General features: G+C 55.8%; 1 protein-coding gene across 4 annotated transcripts; it reads right to left on the bottom strand.

Annotated features, from left to right (window-relative positions):
* Positions 1 to 1412: 1412 nt before the first annotated feature.
* VASH1 (vasohibin 1) lies at positions 1413 to 23746 on the bottom strand. 4 transcript variants are annotated; one of them, XR_015721825.1, is made up of 9 exons: positions 21769 to 22537; positions 15992 to 16080; positions 14787 to 14843; positions 13226 to 13300; positions 10110 to 10491; positions 8426 to 8538; positions 7277 to 7546; positions 2457 to 2563; positions 1416 to 2297 (listed from the first exon to the last, which is right to left on the bottom strand). XR_015721825.1 is itself a non-coding variant. In XM_045807755.2 (8 exons), exons 2-8 carry the CDS (start codon positions 22069 to 22071, stop codon positions 7474 to 7476), a joined length of 1092 nt encoding a protein of 363 aa, XP_045663711.1. In that variant the 5' UTR covers positions 22072 to 22080; positions 23573 to 23746; the 3' UTR covers positions 3601 to 7473. The 4 variants fall into 4 exon arrangements, 2 of the variants coding, with proteins under 2 accessions (XP_045663711.1, XP_045663710.1); XR_015721824.1 differs by having other exon boundaries at positions 1413 to 2563; XM_045807755.2 differs by lacking the exons at positions 1416 to 2297; positions 2457 to 2563 and adding an exon at positions 23573 to 23746 and having other exon boundaries at positions 3601 to 7546; positions 21769 to 22080.
* Positions 23747 to 27140: the final 3394 nt, after the last annotated feature.

The raw sequence follows: 27140 nt of genomic DNA, 5'->3' as shown, positions 1-27140 counted from the left end.
TGATCATTTTGTTAGGATCCTGAAGGGCATGAGAGAGAGAAGGCCTGGAGAGTGAGGTGGGCGAGAGGAAGGCCAGATCCTGGGCTGGGCTCTCAAGTCCTAAAGCTTGACCTGAGAAAGGTGTAATCGCCTGTGATAATTGACACGTATCCCTGCTGCTCTGAGGCCTTCGAGGAACAGGGCCTGAAGAAGCCTCCTCCCTTGCCTTTTGTTGGGGTTCAGCTCTCCTCTCCCTCCTCGCCAAGCTAGAGAACAGCTCTTTCACCTGCTTTCATTCCCATTCCGTCAGCTGCGCCTGTACCTTCCCCTGGTCCACAGTGCATTTCAGGAGGGTCTTATGGAGTGTGGGGTGAGAAGCGTTTTCCTGGTCAAAGCCGTGGCAGGTGTGTGAGGCATATGTGCGAGTGACCGTTGTCTCTTGCTCCGTGCCTAGTTCTGATCATCTCTTTTGCATGTTGGAGTCAGAGCTGGCCTGTTGGCCATCTGTTGCTGGAAAGGGTTCCCTCCTGGGCCTCATTCTGCTGGTACTTTCATCTTCCTCCAGCCTCCTCCTGCAGCAGTCCATGAAGCCCACATGCCCGTGGGAAGCCCTGGTGTGGCTTCCTGCCTCACCTGAATAGCATCCCAGACCCCACACCTCTGAATCAGCCTCTGAGAATCGGAATTATTTAAAGGTACCTGGTGCTTCCGTTGAACCGCCTGGGTTGGGATTCAGCTGACAGAAAACAGCCAGGGATAAGGAACACCGCTTGTCATGTTGGCCTGGTCATTTGGTGACTGTGGGTAAGTTCATTCCTTGTTTCACATCTTGGTGAAACGGGAATTAAAGTAATAATCTTTTCCACTTGTGAGGAATTTTCAGATCTGAAATTGTGTTGTTTGGGCTTTGGCAAGCCACGGGTGCTGAGACTTGCAGAGACGTTGAGGGTAGGTCATTCTCCCCAGCCTGGCTGCGTGGTTTGCCCATGGGCTAGGCATTATTTTGCATCTCTAAACTTTGAGGCGTATCCCCAGAGACCCTTTCCTGGCCTGGAGGGTTTCCTGAGTCCCGTAACATTTGCACAGACTTTTATTAAATGTAAACAGTGCTTCCACATCCACTTTCAGTGAACAACACTGTGAGGTGGCAGTGCGGGTGTTCATATATTACCCTTATTTACACCTGAGGAAACACAATTCCCAAAGAGGTAAATTGAGAATCTCCTTTGCTTTATTCTGTGACACCCACACTCCTCAGAACACAGCCTTTCCCAGAGTAGGAGACACAGGTTACCTTGTAAGGCGGACCCATGGGGGGTGGGCCTGAGAGAAGGGAAATGACCAACCAGCCTGCTGCTGGCTTCTGTTTTTAAACTTTGTTTTTCTCCCCAGTTCTTGCGCTGGTGTAAGGACTAACTGGAGGCTTGTTTTTTTTTTTTTTTTAAAGATTTTATTTATTTATTTGACAGAGATAGAGACAGCCAGCGAGACAGGGAACACAAGCAGAGGGAGTGGGAGAGGAAGAAGCAGGCTCATAGCGGAGGAGCCTGATGTGGGGCTCGATCCCAGAACGCCGGGATCACGCCCTGAGCCGAAGGCATACGCTTAACCGCTGTGCCACCCAGGCGCCCTGGAGGCTTGTTTTTTGATTGGTTATGTAATGCGCAGTGTGGCCTCTCTTCTCCCAGGAGTTGGAGGGGCCCCCCTCCTCTAGTTTCCATCTGAGGAGAGAGTGGACCTGCGGCCAACACTTCCAGCCTCATCCTGGTGCTCCATCCCCCTCCTGAGCAAATGCGCAAAACAAAACTGTTCTAGGCAAGGACCAGCCAGATGAGAGCCTGGTAGGGTGCAGCTCTCACCCCGGTTAGGAGAATGTGAACTGAATGCATTTCCCAGGCGACTCTGCCTTCGGCCCATCCCTTCTCAGGTCCTCTGCTGCTGAGGCCTCACACAGCTGTGGAGAGAGGACTGGAGTCTCTACACTTAAATTCTTGGAGGTTTTGTCTTTCCCACGACCAAGCCCTTTCTTGTTGAGGGTTGGAGGAAGTGCATATCTCCAGACAGCTGTCCCTCCAGCCGACCTGAGGTGGCCTACCTCCACCACCTGCCAAGCCCCAGGAGCTGGTCCCCTCACCCCCTTGGCAAACACTAAGGGTTACCAGGAAGCCCATATCGGGGCCAGTTGGTTTGGTCTTTGCTATGACCACCTCTTCTTGTCACTACTGCCCTCCAGAGTGGTCGTCGAGAGGTTAGATCCTGGCAGATGGGAGTGGCAGGGCTTTCAATCTCTTCATGTTCAGGGCTCCAAGACATGCCACCTGCATCCAGAAGTCCAACACAAATTAGTCATGTGCCTGAATGAGGCTGGGACATGCTGAGAGCCTGGAAGAAACAGGGCAGCAGTAAATGAGGTAACCCCCCACCCCCACCCTGTAAGCTGGGTCCTGATTCTCCCGGAAGTCCACGGTGACATTTACCTGTCAATTCTAAGCAGTGTCCGCAATAAGCCTGCTGGACTCATGACAGGCTCTGGTCCCAGCACTGACCCAGCCCTCATTTGTGCACCAGCAATCCAGGGGCCCTGCTGTGAATGAGCCCATGTCACCGAGGTCTACCCACAGGCCCTTGGCTGGGTATTTTAGCTGGACTTGAATGTGTATGTTATAATGTTGCCTTTGGGTGAAGGCATACAATCCACTTTATTCACAGATTCTGGTTACCTTTACTGAAAGGTCTTTTTTGGGTATTATTTAAACTGGACTTAAATGAGGCTGTAAGTAACAAAACTGCCTCTCTGGATGATTTACAGTCTAAGATGTTCATGGATTCCAACAGGCTGCCTCTCCTCTTCCTAGCTGCCATGCTTTACTACCACGCCCCTGAAGGTGAGGGAGTCTCGCTGTTTAGCACAGGACTTTATGGAGATTGGCTGGAATAAGGAAGAGGAAATACACTACCTCTTCTTATAAGCCCTGGTTTTACTCTCAGCTGAATGAAAGGAGAGCATAGGAAGGAAGGGGACAGGTGAAAACTAAGGCTGTGGGGTCTAAAAGCTATTTCCATGCAAGTCTGGTTGCAATGGTTGGGCTAGTCTTAAAGCATGGGAGGGGGCCTGGAGCTGGAGGGAGCAGGGGTGATGGGTGGAACCAGAGATGTTCTCCAAGCGGAGGCTTTAGCCACCATAGGTTCTGTGCTGAGACTGTGGGCAGCTGTGCTGAGAAGGGACTTCAGATCCTTGTTGCTGTGTCTGCCTGAAATAACCTTTCCTCCTAGGGGATCACTCATCCTTCCTCCTCTGTTCCTGGGGGACTGCTGGGAACTGGGATGGGAGGAGCAGATGCCGGCCTGTGGGGTTCAAGCTGGCTGTGTGAAGGAGAAGGGTTCATTTACAGCCAGCAGGAGAGATCTCCCAGATTAGGGTTCACAGAGCAGAGTGGCTTAGGCAGGCTGAGGGTGATAGTCTGGGACCCCAGAAGTTAAATGACTGCAGGGGCCTAAAGGTTTCCCATTGGCTGGTTTGGGGCTCCCCTAACTTCTGGTCAGGTTCTTCCCGGAGCCACGGGAGGCTGACACTGGTGGGCTCCAGCCCCAGCTCCCAGGGGAAAAGAGACAAGTCTTCCATGTGGTTTCTGCCCAGCCCGTGCAACCGGAGCCGGGGAGCCTTTATTCATTTTAGGGAAAAAGTGAGCACAGCAATGAGAGGGGTGTAAAAGTGAGAGAGGAGGGAGCAATACTGACATGGGAAGAGCAGGAAGGACAAAGTCTGGTCCCACAGGCAGCCCAACACAAAGCTTAAGGGAGGGGTGGCCCCCATCACCAGGCCCCTAGGCCAAGTCCACCTGAGAGAGAGGGGAACTTGGGACTCAGGAGCACCAGGATGTGGCAAGGGGTCAACACTGATGGGCTTGCAGCTAGCACCACAGCAGCCCTGCGTGGCTTGGGGTAGGCCCCCTCCCACCCTTCAGCTGGTTTCTCAGCAGAATGAATGGAAATTTCAGCACAGGGGTGCTCTGGCACAAAGAACACAGTCAGTATGCCGGCCCAGCTTGCACTTTCCTGCACTTGGAGGCCAGAGGGTGGGCCTGGGGATGTTGGTGCATCAAAGCTAGAAAGCCACCCAGGCAGGAGACCCAGGTACACACAGACACAAGGGCCTATGGGCACGCTGCTGACCAGAACTGGACCCTGTCTCATAGCCAGAAGGTCAGGTTCAAGATGGAAGGAATGGGGTGTGTGCTGACAGAGAGGGCCAGAAACCAGACACAGCCAACCTCTGGGCCCTTTCTTCTCCTTGGAACCCTGGCCCTAGGCTTCATGGCACCCAGGCCAGGGAGCTGCTACCCTCCCCCCATGGCCATGCCCAGGAAGGATGGAGTCTGGCGTGATGGGTAAGGGGAACTGACTGTGTTGAGGCCATGGGAGGGAGAGGACTGGCAGTTAGGTGGGTAGGAAGGCTCTCTAAACCCAGTTTCCCAGGGTTCTGAGCTGGCACTGAGCACAAGGAGCCGGGCTTTGGGGAACAATCACTGCCACCCTGACCCACATTCATTAAGCAGCTTTTTCTGACCTCACCTTGGGGCCTCCTTGGCCAGCAGCCCCCACTTCTGGGGGCAGAGGCGCCCCCACTGAGTGCTGGAAGGCAGTCCTGAGTCAGGAGCCAGGCCCCTGTTCCTCACAGGAAGTGAGATGAGGTGAAACCAAGGATGGTGACTAAGGCCCCAAAGTCCTCTGCCTCCCCAGAAACTCTGCAGTCAGGCCAGCCCCAGGGAGCAGAGCCTGTGTAAACACGCTCAGGAGGGGAGGAGGGGTTGCTACATATGAGAAAATGTTAAAAATAAATTAAAAAGCACCGCTGTATCCTGTGGTGGCCTCCACAGGCCCGAGGTCTCAGCGAGGAAAGGAAAGGCTGGGGGCTATCGGCTCAGGGTGATAGGCTCCCTCTTGCAGGCAGCAACAGGAGTGGGCCTCATTCCACTTCCTTCTCCCCAGACGGTTTTGGGGAAAGAACCTGTGGGTTGAGCAGTTTCCTCCTGTTTCCCTGACCCCAGTCCCCTCTCACATGTCTTCCCTCAAGCCCTGGGGTCTACAGGGGTGTCTGAGTCCCCTCCCCTGCTGATGAGTAGCTTGCACGAGGCACCCACATGTAGACCTGGAAAAGGCCTAGTTCGTTGTCAGCTGCACGCCTCCCAAAGTGAGCCATCTCTGCCTCAGGCCAATGTGGGGAATGTGGGAACCACCACCCCACACCCTGAGAACTGGGATGGGATGGGATGGTGAGTCAGGGGTCACAGTGGCCCTTGAATCGGGTCTAGCTGGGGTATAGTCCAGGGGCAAGTTAGGTGCTTCCCCAGGGCCTAGTGACCCCTGAGGAACCCAAGGGATTGCCCAGCTGGCTTCCTGCTGGGCCTGGCTCTGGGCCAGAAGCTGCTGGTGTGAAGAGCTGCCAGCCCCTGGTGCTTCCCTGATGGGCGCTCGCATTGGCAAAGGCATCCTGTCTCCCTCCCTCCTCCTCCATTTCTCACACCCCATCCATCTCCCCGGCAGGCTGGGAGTTGCGCAATCTTCACCCCACCCCCGCTGGTGACCCTGGTGGGTCTCTGGTCTGCAAGGAGAGAGAGGAAGACAAACATGGGCCAGCTGCCCTCTCTGGGAGCAGCTTCAGTGGCGAGGACTCTGCCCTGGCCCAGCCTGCCCTGGGAAGCCTAGAACTTTCGCGATTTCCACCTCAAAGCATCTCAGTGGACTTCTACCCAGCACAAGCTCGCGCTCTCTCTCTACCTCAGAGATTACAAACTGGCATTCTCTTTCATGGGTTTTTACATTTTCTGAACTGATTGCCAACATTTAAAAGTCAGGATATTTCACATAAAAATCCAGAGTTCTGGCTTCTGAAAAGAAAATCAGACCATCTGGCGATGCAGGGCCCCTCTCTGAGAATAGCTGGCAGCAGCAGCCGCTTCAGTCGGCCCCTGTGCCCACCCAGCCCCGCAGCCCTCCTTCGAATCCGTGGCTGGCCCTGTGGACGTGCGAGCTTACCACTCTAGTTCTGGTCCTCCCTTTTCCAGGGCCAGGCCCTGGCTGAATCCTAGCCTCTCAGTGAAAAGAAACCTTAACGGTCATCTTCTCCAGCTACGCTTCCATAATCTGAATCCTCTCTACAGCTTCCCGCAAGTAGCCATCCAGGCTTTGCTTGGATACTTCCAGCAGCAGACAACTCATATGCCTCAAGCAGCCTGATTCGAAACTCTCCCCCACATCCTTTTCTCACTTACACTGCCCAGTTCCCAGGCTCTGCTCCTCCGTGGTGGCCAGCTGCACCCTTGCCCTACCACCTCCTTGTTGCTTGAGCCTCTAGAACCTTCTCTCAACCTTGCCAACTTCTTTCCACTTCTTACTTGCCCGCCAGGGATCTCGCACTTGACAGGCAGACTGTGCAGCTGCTCACATTCTTCCCTGACCAGCCACACGCCACAGGCCTGATCATCACTGGTGCCCCCAAACCTAGGGGGCTGCTAAATGAGGGGTGACAGGCCCGAGGCACAAGCATCCTGAGCAGGTCTTCCTTTTCACAGCAAGGACTGAGGTAACAGAAAGGGGGGAGTAGCAGTGCCTCCCCCAACCCTTGGGGACTGCCAGGGGTTAGCCCCAGGCCTGACTGTCCCCCGGCCACAGTTCCTGGACCCACCAGGTCTGCTCAGTCCCCACAGTCATGCTGAGCCCAGTACAGCTGTGGGCCTTTGGCAAAGCCCAGCCCCTCTGCAGACAGCCCTCAGCTCCAGCAACAGGCAAAGCTGGACTAAGTGAGGAGACCAGGTAGGGGTCTGGGATCTCTTCCCCCAGTGGGCTCCCCTGGGTTTTCCTTCAGCCCGCATAGCACTGTCCATGCGCCAAAAGGGCACGAGGGCTCATGGGCTCTGCTCTTGGGGCAGATGTGGCCTTGTGCCAAGCTCCTGATACTGGCCGCACAGACCTTTCCCAGGATGATTTCTACCCTGCTTCCCGTACCCTGGGTCAAGATTCTGCCAGGGCAGGCAGAACTGGAGGAACACCTCCATCCCTCCCCGCACCCCACCCCCAGCCTGCCACAGGCTCAGCGGAGATTTCCCACAGACGGGATGGATTCAAGTCCCAGAGAGATGCCAGCAGAGCCAGCAACCCCTCCTTGCCCAACCTTGTGGTACTTAGATCTCCCAAGCACTGGCCTTCTGCCGATGGGCAGATCCATTAGTTTTTTAAGTTTTCCCCAAACACTTTAAACTTCAGTTATCGGGTTAAAAACTCCAAATAAAATACTAACTGCTTCTTGGCCCAAAGTTAGGGGTCTTGGCCCAGGGGGAGGGGCAGCAGCTTGGGTGGCTGAGCTGAGACAGGCTCTTCCTGCTGCCTCTTGCCCTGCCCCCCATCACCAGCCCCTCCCTCCCCACGAACGAGGCTGGTTCTGGCAGATGGATCCTGGCTCCCAGAAGTGGCGAGGCTGGGGTACTGCCACAGGCCTCACACGCGGATCTGGTACCCATTGAGGTCTGGCATGGCTTTGGGCTCAGAAGGCTTCTTCTCCCCCGATGGCCTGCAAGGAAAAGAGAATGGAGAAGGGGTAGGGGTGAGTGGCTTGGCAGGAAAGTGGGCGAGGAGGGAACAAACAGCGGCTGCTCCTGGTAGCCCCCTCCATTCTTCAAGGTGCCCCAAAGGCAGTAGCAAAGTCCATGTGGGAGTGTGTTCCTGGAACCCCGATCTGCCTGTGCTGTCCTGCATGTGGTCCCGAAACTCTCTTACAGGCTCCTGCTCTCTGCTGGAGGCCCCCTCCTCTGTGGCTGGCTGAACAGCTTAACTGTGTAACCCTCTGCACTGGGAACCTGTTCCCTACCAAAGCCTCTCCGGTTGAAGGGAATGACACTGCCCACGGGAAGCCTGCTTGTGCCCCTTAATCATCCTGGAGCTGCGACTCCTGAATGATAATGATATTAAGGCGAGAGCCAGACCAACGGGTAGGAGACAAAGGAGAGGAGGCGGCCTGGTATTTTAATGGGATGTTTCTGCCATCTAGATGGAGGCAAGCACCAGACTTGCAGGGGCAAAAGTGAGGTTCAAAGCCACCCACCAGCCGCCATCTGATGTTAACCTTTCCCAGTGGCGTTGCCGGGAGAACTCATCGTCTGGCAGGAGCCCACCCCTCCCCGCCTCCCTCCTGCAGAAGCTGCCTCCGACCCTCCGTGTGGGCCCGCTTACTCGGGCACGGCAGCCAGTGGGCCAGTGTGCGTGGTTTTCCCTTGGGGAAATGGGACAGCAACCCACCAACCCACATCACCTCCCTCTGGCGGGGAGGGGAGGGGAGTGCAAAAAAAGGAACAGTGGGAAAAGGGTGAGAAAAACGCGAGGATCTAGAAGATGAGAGGGAAAAGTCGCCTTCTGGCTTCCCCAGGCATGACCCCATCACCCCATCCCTTACCGCCTTTCGCTGCGGCTGTTCCTGCGGTGGGGGCTGGACTGGCCCCGCTGCGGGGAGGAAACGTCCTTCTTCCGGTCCTTGGTGGGGGAGGGAGGGCCGGTCCCTTTGCCAATCTTGGTGTGAAGGAAGAAACAAAGACACACTTAGGGCTTCCCCAGAGTCCCTCCTGCCCGAGGCCGCCCTGTTTCCGGGGTCACCCCAGAAGCCGCAAGCTTCTCAGCAACTCAGCCCACCTGCTGCGGGGGCAAGGGTTCCTCAGCCGGCCAGCTTGCACTTAGGGGTTAGTCACTGAGCTTTGTGATACTGTAAGATGCCCTCGAGAAAAGGGCCATTTACCCATGGCATGTAAATGCAACAGCTGGGGAAGCAGCCCATGTCCGCGTTCTGGGCTGGGATCCTACGAGTCCCAAGGGGGACATTGGTTATCTTGAGCCAAGCAGAAGCTCAGACTGGCAGCTGTGTATGTTAAGAAAAAAGGAGGAAAGCAAATGAAACATCTTTTATATGGCATGATCAGCTTGACCTGAATTTTACAACATGGGGTATACGGTGGGGATGCTGGAGAGGGGCAAATAAAGTGGGGAGTCCTTAGCGCCACATAGATTGGGAATCGCAGCGCTGAAGAATAGGTAATCCTTGGTGCCAACTCTAGGTCCAGCCTGTTCCCTTGAAGACCCCTACGACTCCCACAGCAGGAGCCAGGACAGCCAGTGATTCGCAGGGGAGGGCCAGCCCCCCACAGCCGTGCAGGGTCACTGCAGCTGGCTTCTACTCTGGGGGAAGGTGCTGTCACTGCACAAGGTCGTGCCTGGGGCCTGACAAGGCAGGGCAGCCAAACTCTGACCCGCCCTGCCGGGGCACTGCCGGCACCTGTGATGTGCCTGCGTTCCCCATCTCGAGACTGAGTGCCTGTCTGATCACCTCATCGCCTGTCTGCAAGCTCCTGGGCTCCCTTGTACCTCAGTTTCCTGCCCCAAAAATTGAGCTCCTAACTGCCACCAGCTGTCTCCTGGGTTCAATAGTGACCAAGCAATGGGGAAGGGCTGAACACCCAGGAAGGGCCAGGCAGGCACCAGGGGAGGCACAAAGTCCAGGGGGACCCAAAGAGAGGCCAAGATTCTGCCCACTGTAAGGCTGGGGGTGGGCAAGCTTCTCAGCAACTCAGCCCACCTGCTGGGAGGCAACAGCCTCTGGCCCTCCTGTTCTTTGCAGGTGGGAAAGAGGGAGAAGGAACGACCACCCTCATTGTCTTCCCATGGTATGACTTCCTTCCTTTTTCTGACTTCCTCCTAGTCCTTTATTGAATTAGGAGTTTGGGAGGTCAAGGGTCAGGATATGCAGGACTGATGGAGGTTCCTTACTCCTGGCTCTACCTTTCCCTCCAGACAGCCCATGATTTCCCAACCAATGGCTCCCCCAGAGCTTGGCACCCCTGCCCTTCTCCCCAGGTGGCAGAATCCCCCCTCCACCCACACCCAGGTCACCTGCTGCTTCCTTCCCGAGCCCTCCCTGGCTGGCCAGACTGCATGGCCTCTCCACCCCCATCACCTCCCTTGAGCGTCGCTCCACCTCTGCTGGGGTGGGGGCCCAGCTGAGGGGGTTGGTGACGTTCCCCGAAGCGGCGCGCTAGGAAGCGGCAGCCCTCCCATTTCCAGAGCCGGGCCCAGGGCAGCCGGGCACTGACCTTGAGCCGCATGTCGCGGGCGTGGCGCTCCAGCTCCTTGCGGAAGTCCTCGCGGCCCAGCCTCTCCACGTCCAGCACCGAGTGCTTCCACTCGATCTGCTCCACGCTGTGCGGGTCGTGGGACACGCACTGGCCCAGCTTCACCTTCTTCAGCACGTGCCAGCAGCGGCCGTAGGCGGCCTCGTAGTCGAGCACGAGCTCGCTGAGCGTGCGGAAGGCCGGCGGCTTGTACATCAGGTCCTCGCGCCGGCTCATGCCCAGCGCCCCGTAGCGGCCGCCGCAGTTCACCCCCAGCACGATGTGGCGGAAGTAGTTCCCTGAGAAGTAGGTCTTGAAGCTGATGGGGAAGCGCTCCAGGGTGGGCATGCTGTTGGTGAGGTAACTGGGCCCGCCAGCCCGGCTAAGGAAACAGCCCGCAGAGGCGCCGGGGCCGCCCCCCATCCCATCCCGGACCCCGTCCTCCCGCCCGCAGCCCGCCTGCAGTAGGTGCTCCCTAAAGTCACCTGTAGGCTCCTCGGTGCGGCTGCTAGGCTGTCAAGCAGGCCTCACAAAGTATTAAGAGCTAACAGTGAGCTCCCCACGGCACACTGCAGGGCTCTCCAGAGCTTTGTGGTGGAAGGAGGGATGAGCGAGGCCCGCCGCCCGCACCCCTGTCTCCCTCCCTCCTCCTTCTGTCAGTCGCACACATTTCCGCTCACCCGCCCCTCCGCTGGCTCTCAGACACACTCTCTCACGTTTTCTCTTTCACACGTACACTTCCTCCCAGATGCAGACAGTTCTGTTCTCTTTCTCTCACTGCTGCCCCCCAAAACACACAGCCAGGCTCCCCTGGCCCAGGACCCCGACCCGGCCTGGCCCGGCTGCGCACTCCGACCTCTCACCCCGCCTGCCGCACTCGTTCGGTCTCTCCATCCTGGATTTCCCACCCAGGACCTTCTGCACCAGCTCTTCCCTTTGACCAGAGGGCTCGTCCCCGTCCACCTTGGCCGGCCCCTCTCAGGCCACTGGCTCAGCCGTCATGGCTGACCTCCCCTCCTAAGGCAGGTCAGCTCTCCCGTTTCCTTCCTCCATGACACACTCACCACAAACTGTAACGATTTTACTTACTTCTTTGTCTACTAGCTTTTTTGTGTGTCCCCGGCTAGAACGCAAACTCCTGAGAGCAGGGACCTTGTCTGACCACGTTCCTTGATGCATGTCTGGGGCTCAGCCCAGACCCAGGCACCTAATAGTTACTCAGTGAACTCTCCTTGAACAAATGAGTGGAAGGAGATGACCAGATAAGAGCTTGGAGCGGATAGCCCGTACAGGCACCGCGCCAAGTGTCCTCCATGCAATGACTTGTCCAGCTGTCCTAACGGCCTTTCGCGACAGGCACGACCAGCATGCCCTTTTGGCAGGGGAGGACTCCCAGGCTCAGAGATGTTAAGGCACTTCCTTGGGGTCACATAGTCAGTAAGCTGCAGAGCTAGGATTCAGGTCCAGGTCAGCCTGCCCCCGAAGTGTGTACTCTCGGTCCCTTCGGAACTTACTGAGCCCGACTCCTTGCAAGTGCCTGAGGACGCAGAGATGAACCAGGCCCACGCTCGGGGTGCAGCAAGGAGGCCGCAGGGGAACAAACTCAGTAGAGCGTCCGCTGTGTGTGCAGCAAACAAGGGGGCTGTGGCCGTTCTGTGGGGACCACGGGGAGGGGCCCCAGGACGGGAGCTGCTCCCTCCTCTCCCTGCTGCAGTGTAGGTGGGAGCCTCCACTCTGGTGTGTGTGGCCCCTGAAGAGAATGCGGGTCATGAAGGAGGCACCGGCAGTGGCCTCAAGTTCGCAGGCTGGCCTCGGGCACTTCCCCATAAAGAACCCTTTGGGCAGGGCCAGGCTTCTCAGGCTCTAGGGAGGAGGCCTGCCTCTCAGCAAACCACCACCACTGTGGGGTTAGCTCTCGGGGCCTCTGCGGGAGGGGGACTGAGGAGGCGTCCCTGGGGTCCCTTTGTATAATTTCAGGTAGGTGTGTCCATGAGGGGTCGGGGGAATGCCCCCTTGGATCACAGTCCTTTTGCAGAAGCTGAGCTCCTGGCCTGACCATCATGTTCTCCTCCCCGATCTGTCCCAGGGAGTGGAGTCCTGTTCTGTTAGGCAGCTTGCCTCCTGCCCTCTCTGCAGCACTAAGCTGCCACCATGGGGGGGGGCGGGGTGCAGACAGAATACTTAAGAGCTGGGCGGTACTATGGGAAGCAGGAGATGGGAGGGCTGGGCAGAGATGAGTCAAGACTGGCCTTGGACTGGTAAGACTGAGTGATGGGCACATGGGATTCGTTATATTGTTGTTTGTACAAAGCTTAACATTTTCTGTCATGAAACAAAACAAAAGGCTATAGCACAGACGAATTAGAACAGAGAACTGGCCATAAACACCTGTCTCCCTCCTGCTCTGACTCGGGGCTGGTCTGTCCTACCTCCCTACCCCGGTGACCCAGCTATAGGCCTCAGTTCTGCCCTTTGGATGAGGGTGACCCAGAAACTCTGCTTGTTTAAAGAGGCAGTTTTGTTTCAAAGACCCCATCCATCATCTCCACGAATCAATGTGTCCTGGAAATGCCAACATTTGGGCATTCAAATGGCTTCTCCCAGACTATCTGGTTCTCAGAAATGGGACAATAGCCTTTGTGAAACAATATGCCCTGATTTGGGGGTTCAGAGAACACAGTCACTGTGTCCACACAACTCAAAAAAGACCTGCCTAAGGGCGCCTGGGTGGCTCAGTCAGTTAAGCATCTGCCTTTGGCTCAAGTCATGATCCCAGGAAGGGACAGAGCCCGGGGTTGGGCCCTCTGCTCAGCCAGGAGCCTGCTTCTCCCTCTCCCTCTGCCCCTCCCCACTGCTCATGCTCTCTCTCTCAAATAAATAAAATCTTAAAAAAAAAAATCTCCCTAATAAGCCTGGAAAGTTAGCAACTGAGGTGCTGGGGACTGAGTCCCCCAAGAGCTCCTTCACTTTGGGACCAAGTTCATGACCTCTGGGAGGGCCTTGGAGCTCATTCAGCCCTCTCCTTCCAGAGGAGGAAGCTGGCGCCCAGAGAGGCTGAGCCCACCTGCCCCTAGTCTCCGAGGGCCAAGGAAGGATACATTCCCAGGATCACGGCTTCCAGGCATTTGATTGGCAGGGCCTCTTTGGTCATTTCCTTGGCCAGGTCCATCAGCCTGGGGGAAGGGAGGCACAACCATGAGGACACGGCCTCCAGTCCCTTCCAGTGGGGGAGCGTCAGCAGGAGGGAGCAGGGGGTTTAGAAGTGCTACAGGACAGAGAGCCCCCTCCCTTCCAGCTCAGGCCCAGCTGTCTGTCTCAGGCCCCCAATCTGTCCTGAGCCTGAGTGGTGGGAGAAGAGGCAGCCACTAAAGACAAGGAAGGAGGCCCCTTCCCCCTTTCCTACCCTCCTTTCACTTCCTCCTCCCACCCCAGACTTCTCTCACTCCAAAGACTTCTGGGAGAGGGGAGCATGAAGGGGGGAGGCAGACCCTGGTAGGCAGGTCTTCAACACCCATGGTGCTGGGGGCCTTCTATGAAGATGGTGTTGTGGGAGCCAATGGAAAAGCATGCCAAGGGGGACCTTGGCAGTGCTCTTGTCCCTTTCGGAGCAGAGTGAACATCCCTGACTCAACCATGGCTTCTCTGAAGAGCTTGTAATTGATTACAACTGCCCCCCCCCCCCCCCCCCCCGCTCCCGGCGGCTGGCCTGCTGCCCAGGGCCTAGACAAACAGGATCTCAGGCAGTTGGCTGCCCAGCGACAACCCAGCCTGTTCCTGAACTTGCAGTTCAGGCCACTTTGAGACAGCCTATCCCCGAGGCCTGGTTCCTTCCTCCTCATCGGATGCTGCTTCCAGCCCTAGGAACATTCAAATCTTCCTGCCTAGAGAGGCTGGATTCTACCCAGGGCTTTGGAGAAGGGGTAATTAAGTAATTTAGCAAACAAACCATTAAAGTATTTTTCATAAGAAAACAAACATGGACAGATTATGTGTGGAGAAGGGTGTAAAATTCACATTAATTTTTAAAACACAAGGTTCTAAACTTTGGGCTAAGGCCCCAGACCCAGCAGTGGCACTCACAGCTTCCTCTGCCTTTGGGGTGAAACCAGCCAGGGGCCTACAGGGCTGGTGGAATGGGAAGTGAGAGATGCAGTGTGCTCTCCTGTGGGGTCCCTGTTTCTCACACACTGGGCCTTGTACTAAATGACTAGAAGAGCATTCAATAAGGCAAACGGGGCAGCAGACAAGTCCTGGGGTGGGGGGGGAGTACTCGGGAAGTTGCAGGGAAAAGAGAGAATGGGAAGCCTGGCTCTCTCCTGCTAGGCTCATCTCTTATTCAGAGAGAGAGAGAGAGAGAAATATGAGGCTAGACATCTGCCTGGGACACCCTAAGTCATCATCAAGGCAGGTTGGGGGGCTGCCCATCACTGTTCCAGCTTAGCATGGATGTTGGGGTTTCCTTTTCATCAAGGGAGCCCTGGATATTCATCTTGGGCAAGAGGTCCCCTTTAGGACAACCTTAGAGCCCCTCGGTGGTACTTGCCCCCACTGGCTGGCTCCCCTGGGAAGTGTCCCTGCCTGCCTCTCCCCAGGCGCTCCAACGTGGCTGGGGGCTCTGTTAGCCTGGGTGTGGAGAGACAGGGTGCTCCCCAAACTTACCCCGTCAGAGGTCTGCTCTTCTTAATTTCAAAGAACTGTGTCCCTGTGTGATTGTACCTGCGGGTGCCAGTTAAGGGCTTCCTAGCTGGGTCTGAAAGAGCTGCATGCCTCTGCCCCCACCCATCCCCCAGACCCCAGGGCTCAGCACTCCCAGGGTGCAGACTGGGTAAGAACCCCACGAAGTGCTGCCACAAGGCACTCAAGACTGGAACATTGGAAAGGACAGGCCAGCACAGCTCTCCCCTCCATGGCTGTGAGCTATGGAGGGGACAGCCAGGCCAGCCAGGGCTGGAAGTGACGGACAGAGTGGACAGCTCCTTGCAGCACGCTGTTTTCCAACCAGCCGAGAAGCAACGTGCTTGGACAGGAGGCTGGAGTGGGGGTCCGGTGCAGCTAAACTGCCCGGTGCTGCTCCTGAGCCAACCGCCTTCCCCAGTTCGGGCCACAACTTCCCCACTGGGACACTGGAAGGGCTGGACCTGATTTCCAGTAATGAGTTTGTCTTTTCTCCTGCTCAGGCCCCATGCCTGGTCCTTCCATCTCTGTCACATCTGCAGCTGGAAGGGCCTAGGGAGAGGACTCAGGACACACAGCTCTGGGCAGGCACAAGGGGTGGAGAGGCCCAGAACAGGGATACTGGGGAACTGGGCTCAGCGGGTCAGGTCTTTCCATGCTAGGCAGTAGGCCTCCTACAAGGGAAGAAAAAGGCAAAGAACTAGATGAACGTTCCAAGATGTAGAGGTTACCTCTTGGAGCGTAAAATCCTTTTTCTCCTCCATCTGACTCCCCCAGCCCTTTCAAACCAGCTGTTAAGCAGCCCCAAGGGGGCTTCCCCTCTCTCCTTCTGCCGGGTTTGGATGGACAACAGAGGAGGAGGTCTGTGCTGGGGGACCTAGGCTTGACAATCTCACCAGCGGGCTGTCAGGAGACCTCTACCCTGTCACACAGAGGACGAGGACGAAGACGTGGATGGTGGAGAGGCCCGAGTGGGTCTGGCACTCATCCGATAAAACCCTCCCACGGCCAGGCCGTGCCGGCATACTCGACGGCCACAGAGATGTGCTGGGAACGGCACTCTTGGGCGTTGCGGAATTGGGCCGCTCTGCTGATGCCTCTCCAGCCCTGTCTGAGGACAAGCCCCACCCTGCTCTTCGGACCAGCACGCCAGCCAGACGGTGGCCGTGACCGTGAACCCGGGAGGATACTGCAGCTCCCTGATGTAGCGCTGCACGGCTTCCAGGCGCTCAGGGACAGGCGTAGACGGCTGGAACGTAGGCACACTCGGTATGGGAATCTAGGGGCGGAGAAAGAGCTCTGGTCACACGAGGGAGGCTCACCCTGGAGCTTCCAGCCCACCCAACACCCAGGATTCGCCTGCAGAGAAGCCGCCGCCTGGAGAAGGCCCCCCCTTCCCTCCTGTCCTGACCCTCTGTCCTTAGCAACTCCTTCCAGAGATTCTAGTCAAGCCCCCCATCAAGGCCATTTCTCTCCCTCCTTGTGCTTGACAGCATTCCTAATTTGGAGCTTACGTTGATGTTTCAATTTTACACTTCTTCCATAATTTTAGAAAAACACAGGTTGGCTCACCAGCTGTTTTGAATCTTAAATATTCATTAACTTCCAGGCTTAACAAGAATGTCAAATACTGGGGCTGAGTTCATTTGCATCTGGGGTTTGCTCTGGTTCAAGTGTTGGATCAAAATGGATCCACCTGGTGTCCCCTTCCCCCCAGGGCCCTGCCTGGGCTGGGGGAGTGCCCCTTCTGTGAGGGTGAATGCACCCCGGTATCACAGTGCGTTGGAAGGCACAGGCCTTCCAGCTGCAGCCCGAACTGCTGAGGAATAGCTCAGTGGTCCCTGGCTGGAGGAACAGGTTTTGGGACAGGTCTTGGGGATCTACTTGCCATGGCCTAGCTGCTTTGGAGGGGTTTCATGGCGGCACAGGAGCCCCCTTCCCAGGCCAGGAGTCGTGAATTCTAGCAGTTTGGCTGCAACACGTCCGTGAGGCTGAGGTGGCCAGGAGGAGCACCAGCTGAGGTTCTCCAGGGCTACAGAACTGACTTCTTCAGGTAGAAGAATCGGACTTCCTGGAACAAGGCCCACCTGTCTGGGCTCCCCCTCAGCCACCAGGACATCTTTCTGGGAGGTGGCCTCAGGCTCCTCACAGAGAGGTCTCCCCTCTTCCTCTCTCCCTCTACCCCCACCCACCCAGCCCACTTGAAGCCCACCCAGCAGGCTGGGGCTGTGGAGAGTCTCAGTCTGCACGGATAGGGGTATGTGTGAGTGAAAGGGCAGAGCAGGAGCCCTGTCTGTGTGAACTTGGGGTAGGGCTGGGGTAGGAGAGGTTCTCCCTGTCGTGAGATGCTGAGCCCACAGGGCACAGCCTTTTAAATTACAGGGCTGCCATGACTGGGGCTCTAATGTGGAGAGAGGTGACACACCAGTGATCACTGTACACTCATGTGTGGGGTGCCACTGCTGACAAGGGGACAAAGGACAGGCTCTGACAGACCCTTACCCATGCTAAGGGGTGAAGATGCAGGAGGGAAGGCCTGGTTGGGCGAGTCTGGAGCAACAGCTCGGCCTGAACTTCCTGTCTCTTCCTTGCTGGTCCCCTCCTTCCTGTCTGGGCAGTCCCGAGCAGCTGACACCTCTCTCTGGAGGAAGCTATTTCCCCTTTCACATCACACTGCTGCCTAAACTGACGCAGCCACTTACAGTCACCAGGGGGATAAAAGTCCCAGGATTGGGGGGGGCGGGGGCACTCTCTCACTTCCTGCCTGACCACTGTGTGCCAGACGAGCTCCAGAACTCTCTGAGGGCCTGGCCTTGCCTTCCCCATGTCAGGATATGGGGTGGGGGGAGGTGGGAGAGGAACTGGAAAAATTCCTTCATGATATACTGTGAACAGCACGGCACCTGACCTCCTCAGGTGGAAGGTCCCTCAGAGGCATGGGGGTTGTCCCCTTCTCGAGTGAGGCCATCCGGGGACTTCCAGGAGCTTTGGCTAGAGACTGAAAATATGCCCTCCCTTGAGACACTCCAAACAAGGAGGGAGCTCCAGTCAGATGGTCCTTCACCGATGCTTACCAGAGCCAGCCTTGGGTCAGGGCATCGCCTGCCATCCAAATAGAGAATCTAGGGACTGGTTACTCTGGAAGAAGGAAATGACTACAAGAGAGGCCAAAAAGATGTGGGATTCACAAGCGGGGCCTCAAAGGCCCCCACCCACCACCGAGGCTTAGCTGGAAGGAGCCGTCTGGCCAGCTATACGAGTCGCATTACGTGTGTTAACCAGTGAAGACAGTGAGGACGCCGTCCTTCTGAACGTTTGCATACAAACTCATTCGCTCAAAAACAAATACGCAGGATTCTGTACGTCCAAATGGCCAGGCCCACTTGAGGACTGGTAGCCTGGATTTAGCCCCCTGACCCCCAGCTACAAACCAGGAGCCAGGAAATGTCAAGGGGTAGTTAAGTGGGGGACGGGGCAGTGAGTGGTATCCACGACCAAGATCTCTTCAGGGACAACGCCTACTCCGTTACCAAGGGTTACCCCAGCTCCGCGACCCCTAAAGTCCTGAACTCTATTAAGACGTTCTCCCTGGTGGAGTCCACGTCAACCAGCACAAGGAGGCTTTTCGGGGAGGTGGAACAGCCGGATGAAGGTGTGGGCAAAAGGCAGGATGGTCTGAAGGTTGATAGAGCCGGTCAGAACCAGACCAGAACGACCCAAATCCCAGCTCTGCCGTGTACTGTCTGATATCAAGTTCCTGAACGTCTCTCCGTGCCTCAGACGCCTCATTTGTGAAATGGGCAGCATAACAGAACCAACCTCGTAGAATAATGGAGATGCTACACGTCGAGGCCTTAGAGCAGGGACCGGCACAGGGCAAAGGTTTGATTCCTGCTCAGCGTTACTATGGCGTGGGCCAAAGCGACTGGTCAGCACGTTCTGATGCCGGCAGTGTTACCTTTTGGAGGAGATGTCCAAATTCCCATTCTGCAAGACCTCTGGGGCCAGAGCCACAGTCAGAAGCCCTTCAGCCGCGGAGTCTGGGAGGAGCGGCCCCTGAGCTTTTAAAGGTGGTGGCAGCTTGGAACATCAAGGAGAGATTCTTAGGAAAGAACACGAACTGTTTCTGGACCTGAGATCCTCCTCGAAACGGGGTGCCCTTCAATGAACTGTATCATGCTCTAAAGGATGTTCCCCCGGGGGACCTGGGGAGTGACCGATGCACCCTCAGGACTTGCTCCATTTGCTGGGCACACGTTACATGCTCACCTGGTTCACATGCTCAACTTCATCAATTCCTCCCCAAATCCCTCATGGCACTGGTATTCCTACTACCCCATTTTACAGCTGAGGACACTGAGGCACAAGGAGGTGGCAGGGCTTCCTCACCCAAAAGCAGTTACGAGACAATCAGGATTTGAATATGTTGGATTTTTCTGCCGAGCTCTTTTTAGCACACTACACTACGGGGCTCCCAGGCTGAGCCACGGGCAGGGGCCGGGCAGGTAGCACAAAGCAGGAAGACAGGTGGGGAAGGCGTGGTGGGGACTGTGGCCAGTTGGGGGAGAGAGAACGAGTCCTCAGCTCCAGTTGCCAGCTGCTATGTGGGATCACAGATTCTCTGTTCCGGATCTTCTCATTTTCTGAAAAGATGCCCAAAATCTGGATCTTAATGTGAAATCTCCCAATTTTACATTTTGGCTCCAGTGATCTTTTAAAACAGTATGCCATCCCAGCAAAACAGCTCTTGGGCCCGCCATGATGTGACCCCTGCAGAGAATACCTCTATGCCACCTCCAAGGGCACGGCCACTCGGGGAGGGGCCCGCCCAGGGGTCGGTCGTCTCTGCTGTTGGCACTCTGGGATCCCACCCCTGGTGCCTCCCAGACTCTGGGGCTCCTTTCTATCCTAAGGTCCAAGAGGAGCCTCATACAGAAGTGAAGGTGCCCTGTCTGTGACCTTTGTCCCGTGGTTTAAGGAGGGCGAGTTTGGAATTTTTACAGTCTGTTCACAAAACCCCTTCCACTCCACCAGACTGTCAGTCATGACATCCCCTCCACACTCAGACAAGAGCTTCATTTCTTCGCGGGGGTCCTTAGATGTGAAGGTTGAGGATGAGAAGATGAGATTACAGACCAGTCGCCAATGAATTTCAGATTCGTTTTAGTCCTCAGCAGCGGTAGCGGTCTGGCAGGGAACCGTTCACACTCTCCCACAGCCCGATTTAGACGATTTAGACGTAAGCAAGGCGGCTGGAGAGCTGTCTGCTAAGCCCTGACTTGCTGCCATGGGAGAAGCGTGTGGCTGTGCCCTCCTGGTGCCGACACCGTGTGAAATCTAGCCTCCCCTCCTGGGGGACGATGTGAAGAGGGGTAACAAACATCCAAAAACAACTAGCGGCTTGGCACTTTACTGTGTGTTAGACGCTTTGCCACACTGTCTCTCACGGAATTTTCCCCACAAGCCACTCCATCGCACAGGCGAGAAAACTGGCTCAAGTAGGTCGAGGGCCTGCTTGAGTTCACACAGAGAGGCAGGCGATCAAAACCAACATCTGTATCCTTTGACACAATGCTCCCTTTCTAGGAATTTACGCCAAGGAAATAATCGGAGATGGACCCCCAAGTGTATGTTTTAGAACGTTCGCCACAGTGTTCATCTTAAGAATTAAATATTAGAAACAATGTCCAGTCATAGGGGATGAGCTTCATAAATTCCAAGTTTCTACATAGGGCAATTATGTCGCCATGCAAAATCAATCCACATTTTATTTCCCCTGGAAATACTAGGCCTTTGCTCCACCTTCAACCTCTGAATTCCCTTTTCCTGGAAGACAGTTTCTGATGTCCCTACCAATCACTTGGTAAAAATGAAACAAAACAGGTCATCTCCACTCCTCATTAAGGGCCACTGTCCCTGGAGCCCTTCTCACCTGAGCAGGCACAACTAAGCACTGGGCTCTGACCTTTGCCCCAAGTGGTTTCCTTTGGGCATTTCTGCATTGGGGAGAGTGTTTCCTTAGTCTCAACCATAATGATAAAAAACCCAAAAATTGTGCATGTGAAAACCTCAAGCACTCTTTCATTCAGCAAACACATGCCAGTGTCTGTCCTGTGCCAGGCGCACAGAAAGCCCTGGAAAGACAAAGATGAATGAGACACAGCCTCAGCCTTGCCTTCATGGGGGACGCAACTGAAGGACAGCCATCACGGAGCCAGCCCCACAGGGAAAGATGATTTACCTGTACTCCTCTCCACGGCCCTTTTCTGACTGCCCTCTCATCCAGCAGAGTAGAGAACATGGCACCCGCAGACCTGCGGTTGAGTCCTGGCTCTATGGCCACTTACTAGCTGTGGGGCCCTGAGTTCCTGAGTTTCCATCTGTAAAATGGGACCCCAAACCTCCCTTGTTCTGCGAGGCTGTCGGAGACCTCAGTGGGATGAGGCATGAAAATATTTTCTCAACATCTGAAGCCCTGTATCCTCCTTAGTCCTCCATTACCTCTCAGCTCACAGTTCAGTGGCTTAGCAAATAAGATGTAAGCCACACTGGTGTACTCGTCCGTTCGTCCGCTGCCCTGCCCACAAAACATGGGTATTTAAAGAGATGGAAGACGGGGCGCCTGGCTGGCTCGGTCAGAAGAGTACGTGACTCTTGATCTCTGGGTCAGGAGTTCAAGCCCCACTGGGGTGTAGAGATTATTTAAATAAATAAACTTAAAAAAATAAAAAGAGATGGGGAAGCGCTTACTGGAAACAGGGCATGTGGGCCTCACAGAATCTCAGTAGCAGCTGAGAGAAAATTCTTCTGGATGGGTACCACCTGTCTGTATTTTTAAAATCTTACCATGCCAGTGGTCCCCTACCCCACCAAGGAAAGTGTGGTTTTGTTCTCCCAGCCCCAACATCACTAAAACCCTGGATACCACCACTGCTCCCTCCAACCCACACACATACACACCCCTCACCTTGGGCAGGTCTGTGGCCCCACGGATCCGCTGGGCCACCTTCTCTCCCTCTGGGTGGATCTTGGCCACGTGCTTCCACATCCTTTCCCAGGTGGCTTCGTCCACAGGCAGCCCACCCCGGTTGACAAAGAAGGGGATGCCTCCATCTCGCAGGTCCTCTTCCCCTTCCTCTTCTGGCTCATCATCTCTCTGGGCTGAGGCCCCTTCGCTGGTCTCCAGACGTCTGACACCAGAGGGGGCGGCAGCGGCAGTGGGGGCAGCACCGCTGCTGCCACCCCCGGCCACCTTCTTCCCCCCTGGCATCCCCGAATCCTTGACAGGGGGTGGGGGTGGGGTGGGAGTATATATCAGGAGGCAGGAAAAAATAGGCGGCTCACAGGAGACCTCCCACACACCAGCTGCAAAGATAACACATGGCCAAACAGAGTAGAGGCGCCTTTAAGAAACCAGGGCGTGGCTCCTGTACAATAAAATAATACTCGATAAGAAAAAAAAAATCAGTGCCTCAACGTGAAGTATGGGGTAGAGAGATGGTTGTCCGGGGTCAGCCTTAGAGGCTTTGTTCTTTTTGTGAAACGGGATAAAGAGAACACACCCCAAATTGGCAGCCTTCACAAAGCTCCCTCATTTGACAGTGAGAACAATGACGGCAGCAGTCTGGGCTTGCGGAGAGGAGAAAAGTCGGAGGGAAACTGAGGCCAGACAGCTCCGACCTGCGGCCACAGAGGGTCAAGGCACCGATGCCCCGGCCGACCCGGCGCCCCAAGTCCTAGTTTTGGAGAGAACAAATTCCTCTCCAAAATACCGCACGCTCACGGCACCGTGCGCTCCGGGGGGTACCGAGGCGACTCCCGGCCGCATCAGCTCGGAGCCGGGACCCCCGGACCGGAGGGTGGCGAGGGGGCGCGATTTCTTCAACGCGACGAGCCCGGGAGCCAAGACTCGCAGCTGGCGGGGCGCGGGGAGGGGGCGCGCGCCGACGCGCTCATTCCACGCCCGCGGCCAACTCCCCGCACAAAGTGGGCTTTGTCTCGGCCCCCGTCCCCTCGCCCCCGGGAAACAGCAGCGCAGCTCCCAGAAGGGGGAAGGGCGCGGGGGGGAGCGCCAAGGCCAGGCCGGTCCCCAGCCGGGCGCGTCTCAGCGGGCGGAGAGCGGGCACCCGGCGCCGCGCAGCGCCAGCCGAGCCATCGCGGGGCGCGGGTCCCGCTGCCGGGCCCGGGGCTCAGCGGGGCCGACTCGGGCGCCGCGCGGGGGCCAGGCTGAGGTCACCGAGCGGCGGGCTCCGGCCGCGCGGTCGCAGCCTCGGAGTGGCTGCGGCATGGGCGGTGGCGCGGCCAGGCCGGGCGAAGGATGCTCCGCGGCGGTCCGCTCGCGCTCCCGCTGCCCCCGCTGAGGAGGAGGAGGAGGAAGGACCGCCGGACGGGGAGGGCTCGAGGCTCGCGCAGCCACAGCCCGAGGACGGAGCTGCAGGCGAGTGACAAAGCCTCGGCGAGCGCGCGCTACGCTAGTCCGGGGAGAACAGCCGCCCGAGCACGGGGTCCACGCACAGGTCGCCGCGCGGCTTCTCCGCAAGGCTCCGGCCGCCGCCGACCGCCCTCGCCGCCCCAGGGCCCAGCTGCCGCCGGCCGCGAGCGTCCCCTGCCAGCCCGCCGCCCACCGGGCTCGACTCCGGCCCGCGCCGCGCATGCGCTCCGTCCCCCCCTTAAAGGGCCAGCGCGTTCCCGCCGGGTCCTCCGCCTCCCGCGGCCAGCCCTGTGCCCCAAGTTATCTCTAGGAGGCAGGGGGTCGTCCGCTCCGCTCTCACCTCTTTCTCAGGGCGCAGCGAAGCCGGCGCGGAGCCGCGGAGGAAGTTCACAGCGTGCTGCTCGGAGCGCAAACTGCACGGAGATTCCGGGCTCGGGAGGCCCGTGGTCGGGAATTTCCTAAAGGAAGCACCTCGCAGGGGCCCTCAGGGGGTAGAAGCGAGAGCTCCGGCCTGGAGGACCGGTTCTAGACAGGAGTCAGAGTCTAATTTCCTGCGGGACATCCTACAGCTCGCTTCCCTCAGTGGGCCTCGGTTTCCCCATCTGTCAGCCGAGCTCGTCACACCGGGTGAGCGCAGAGTCCTCCTGGCTTGCGGGCTCCTTAAAGGAGGAAATCTGGGGGTTAGGGTCACGACTTCTGGAAGCGATAGGGTTAAAAGCTACCCAGTTCCACCCCGAGACCTGCTCCAGTAGGAGGAGGAGGCGCGGGGTTAGCCCCTAGTTGGCTTCCCTGGACCTGGCGGTGGGCGCCCCCGCGCCCCGGGCAGAGGGGCTGCTGCGCCCCAGGGTTTGGGGACCGCGCGACCCGTGGGAGTGTGAGGCGACGGTCCTGCAGGGTCCAGGCGGCTCAGAAGAAGGGGAAAGTACAGCCCAGGTGTGCTGTGCGTGGGCCCAGGACTGCAGAGACCCAAGGCAACTTTTTCTTCCCCTCCACAGAGCATAACGCGGAAAAGGCACGAACAGGGAGCAGAGGGAAAGAACTTTCCAAAAGGAGAAGGAGACGGATAGCCCTGGGCGCTTTTAGACTTCTCTCCTTTCTTCCACAGGAGTTAGTATGAATGACAGTGTTGTGGGGGTAAAGCAGATTCCTGGGCTCTGGGCTGCCTGTAACTGCTGCATTTCTCACACCCCCTCTCTGACAAGCTGAGGTGTCTACACCTGGGCTGGGACAGAGAAGGCCTTGGAGAAGCCGGAGGTGCTCAGTGGTTCCTCATCTGTTCCCTAAAGTTATCCCTGGTGTCTGAACTTCCTAGGTCCCCTGAGCTCCAGTAACTACCTCTTGCTGCTTCCAGGGTCAGAAACCAAGCGTGATGAGTGATGGGAAGGGTCATGGGACTTAAAGAAAGCCAGTTAAGAGGAGATCCTCTTGGGCTCACTGAGGCAAGAAGACTCCGAGCATGAAAACCACCAGGCACCAACAACTGCAACCTACTCATTGTACAGATGGGGAAATTGAGTCTCAGAGAGTGATTCCTCCAAGCTCACACAACCAATAATTTGAACGGAAGCCTTACTTCTTCAGACACTTACCTTTCCACCCTGCACTTTGCCTCTTGGGCCAGCTAAGTGGTTGTGGTAGTTTAAACATGTTTGCAAGTTCTTTACCACTTCTCTTTTCAAAAGATGTTGGCTCATTCCCCTCCCCTCCAGTTGGGCTGGACTAGCGACTGGCTTCTAACGAAAGAACATGGCAGAGGTGATGCTATATAGCTCATAAGCTGAAGTCATAAAAAGGAGACGTTCCTTCTGTCTCTTTCTTACTTTCTCAGGACAGCCACCCTTGAACCTAGCCACCATGCTGTGAGGAAGCCCACACCACATGGAGAGAGGACAGGAGGTGCTGTGGCTGACATCTCCAGCTAGGCTCTCAGCTCACAACCAGCATCACTCATCTGATAAGTGGTGAGCTGAGATTAGTCCACCACCAGCTTTTGAGTCTTGCAGCCGAGGTCGCAGACATGGAGCAGAGAGACGCCAACGTCGCTGTGCCCTGTCTGAATTTCTCTCCCACAGAAAATGAGAGATAAGAAGCGATCGTTGTTGTTTTAAGCCAGTAAGTTTTGGGGTATTTTGTTATACAGCATTAGATGATTAATTCTGTGAAATGACACTTCCTGAAATGATAAATAATAAAATGGATTTGGAGTCTTTAGTCAAACATTCCAACAGGAAGTAGTTCCTGAGCACCTTGTATGTGCCTGGCTCTGTACAAGGTACTGGGGATAACGGTGATGAACAAGAGGCACGTGAGATTTGCCTTGGAAGGCTTATGGTCTACTATTGGAAGAGATGGTGAAACATGATTCTAGTCAAGTGCTTTATCAGAAGCTTAGTCCAGGAAGCTATGGGAGTGCATACCCTGGGCAACTTGCCAGTTAAGTGGGTTGCTGGGGAAAGAATAAATGAATTGCTTACAAGGCCAGCATGGTCTAACCTAGAGAGTTTTCTAGGATATATTCATAGAAGGAAGAGGACACAGGTGTCAGGCAAGGTGGGAGGAGCATGCAAATAGGTGAGAAAATGGTGAAACTAGAGAGGGATGTGCTTTACTCAATCTCATTTTAGCAGAAAGCTGAGAAAGGACAAGTATCTTGCCTGGGGTCACACAGCTTGTGAAAGGGGCCCAGATCATGGGTCCTGCATCAAACCCTCCCATGGTTCCCCAAACCTATACCCAGGAAACAATACCTCTGTTGACACTTTGGTTACTCCCTCATTTGGCTCAAAGCTCATATGACTAATTTTTTGGCTGCCTTTCCAAAGCTCTGGAAGAAATTTGGATGAGTTAATTTCCATTTTATAGATGGAGAAACGATGCACAGGGAAGCTAGGCAGCTTAAGTACCTAGGTTAGGAGCCGGCATGTCAGGGCTGCTAGGTACTGATGATGTACTTGGATGATGAGAGGGATGATGATGATAACGAGGCCTAGGTCACATCATATCTCACTTATTATTGTCACACTAGGGAGTAATGTTCTGGAAACTAATACACAGTGTCTGAGGGAATCAACATTGGTATTAATCTGCTCCAGTTCATTTTCTTTCTTTTTTTTTTTTTTTAAAGATTTTATTTATTTGACAGAGATAGAAACAGCCAGCGAGAGGGGGAACACAAGCAGGGGGAGTGGGAGAGGAAGAAGCAGGCTCACAGCAGAGGAGCCTGACGTGGGGCTCGATCCCACAACGCCGGGATCACGTCCTGAGCCGAAGGCAGACGCTTAACCGCTGTGCCACCCAGGCGCCCCTCCAGTTCATTTTCTTGTGACACTGAAGCTACAGTCAGATTCCTAGAAAGGAGAGTCTGGTTGACTGAGTTAGGGTTCTGGGCCCACCCCTTGGCTGGAAAAGGTCAGAACAACTTCATGAGCTGCCCCCAAAAGACCTCAGGTAGTAGGGGCAGGAGATCACCCTACGTGAAAACAGGGCACTGTTAGTCAAAGAGGGGCATGGAGGGGCATAGCTATAGGTGTGTTTGTGAAAGACAGACACTCTGTGTCTGCACTGTCCAATAAGGTGGCTAGAAGTCACACGTGTCTATTTGATTCACAAGACATAAAATTAAAAATCCAGTTCTTAGTCACACTAGCCACATTTCAAGTGCTCAAGAGCCACATGTGGCTTATAGCTACTGGATTGAACAGCACAGAATATAGAACATTTCCATCATTGCAGAAATTTCCATTGGATAGCACTGCTCCAGGATTCTTACTTGCAATTCAACTATTTCTTTTCTTCTTTTACTGCATACATTGTGAATAGGGAAATAGCAAAAAACGTGAGTCAGAATCTTCACTAACTTATGCATCAAACATACACTAAGTGTCTACTTTGAATCATACATTGTTGTA

Source organism: Ursus americanus, chromosome 26 (assembly GCF_024610735.1).
Source record: "Ursus americanus isolate L20-20 chromosome 26, mUrsAme1.1.p, whole genome shotgun sequence".
NCBI classification, from domain to species: Eukaryota; Metazoa; Chordata; class Mammalia; order Carnivora; family Ursidae; genus Ursus; species Ursus americanus.
This window is presented reverse-complemented; position numbering and strand designations above follow the sequence as displayed.

Coding starts and splice junctions, on each gene's coding strand:
- VASH1 (XM_045807755.2), bottom strand. CDS start 22,071: ATGCCAGGGGGGAAGAAGGTGGCCGGGGGTGGCAGCAGCGGTGCTGCC. Junction 8,539..10,109: donor CCCGCGACATGCGGCTCAAG/GTCAGTGCCCGG, acceptor CTTCACACCAAG/ATTGGCAAAGGGACCGGCCC. Junction 7,547..8,425: donor AACAGCCGCAGCGAAAGGCG/GTAAGGGATGGG, acceptor TTTTCCTTGCAG/GCCATCGGGGGAGAAGAAGC.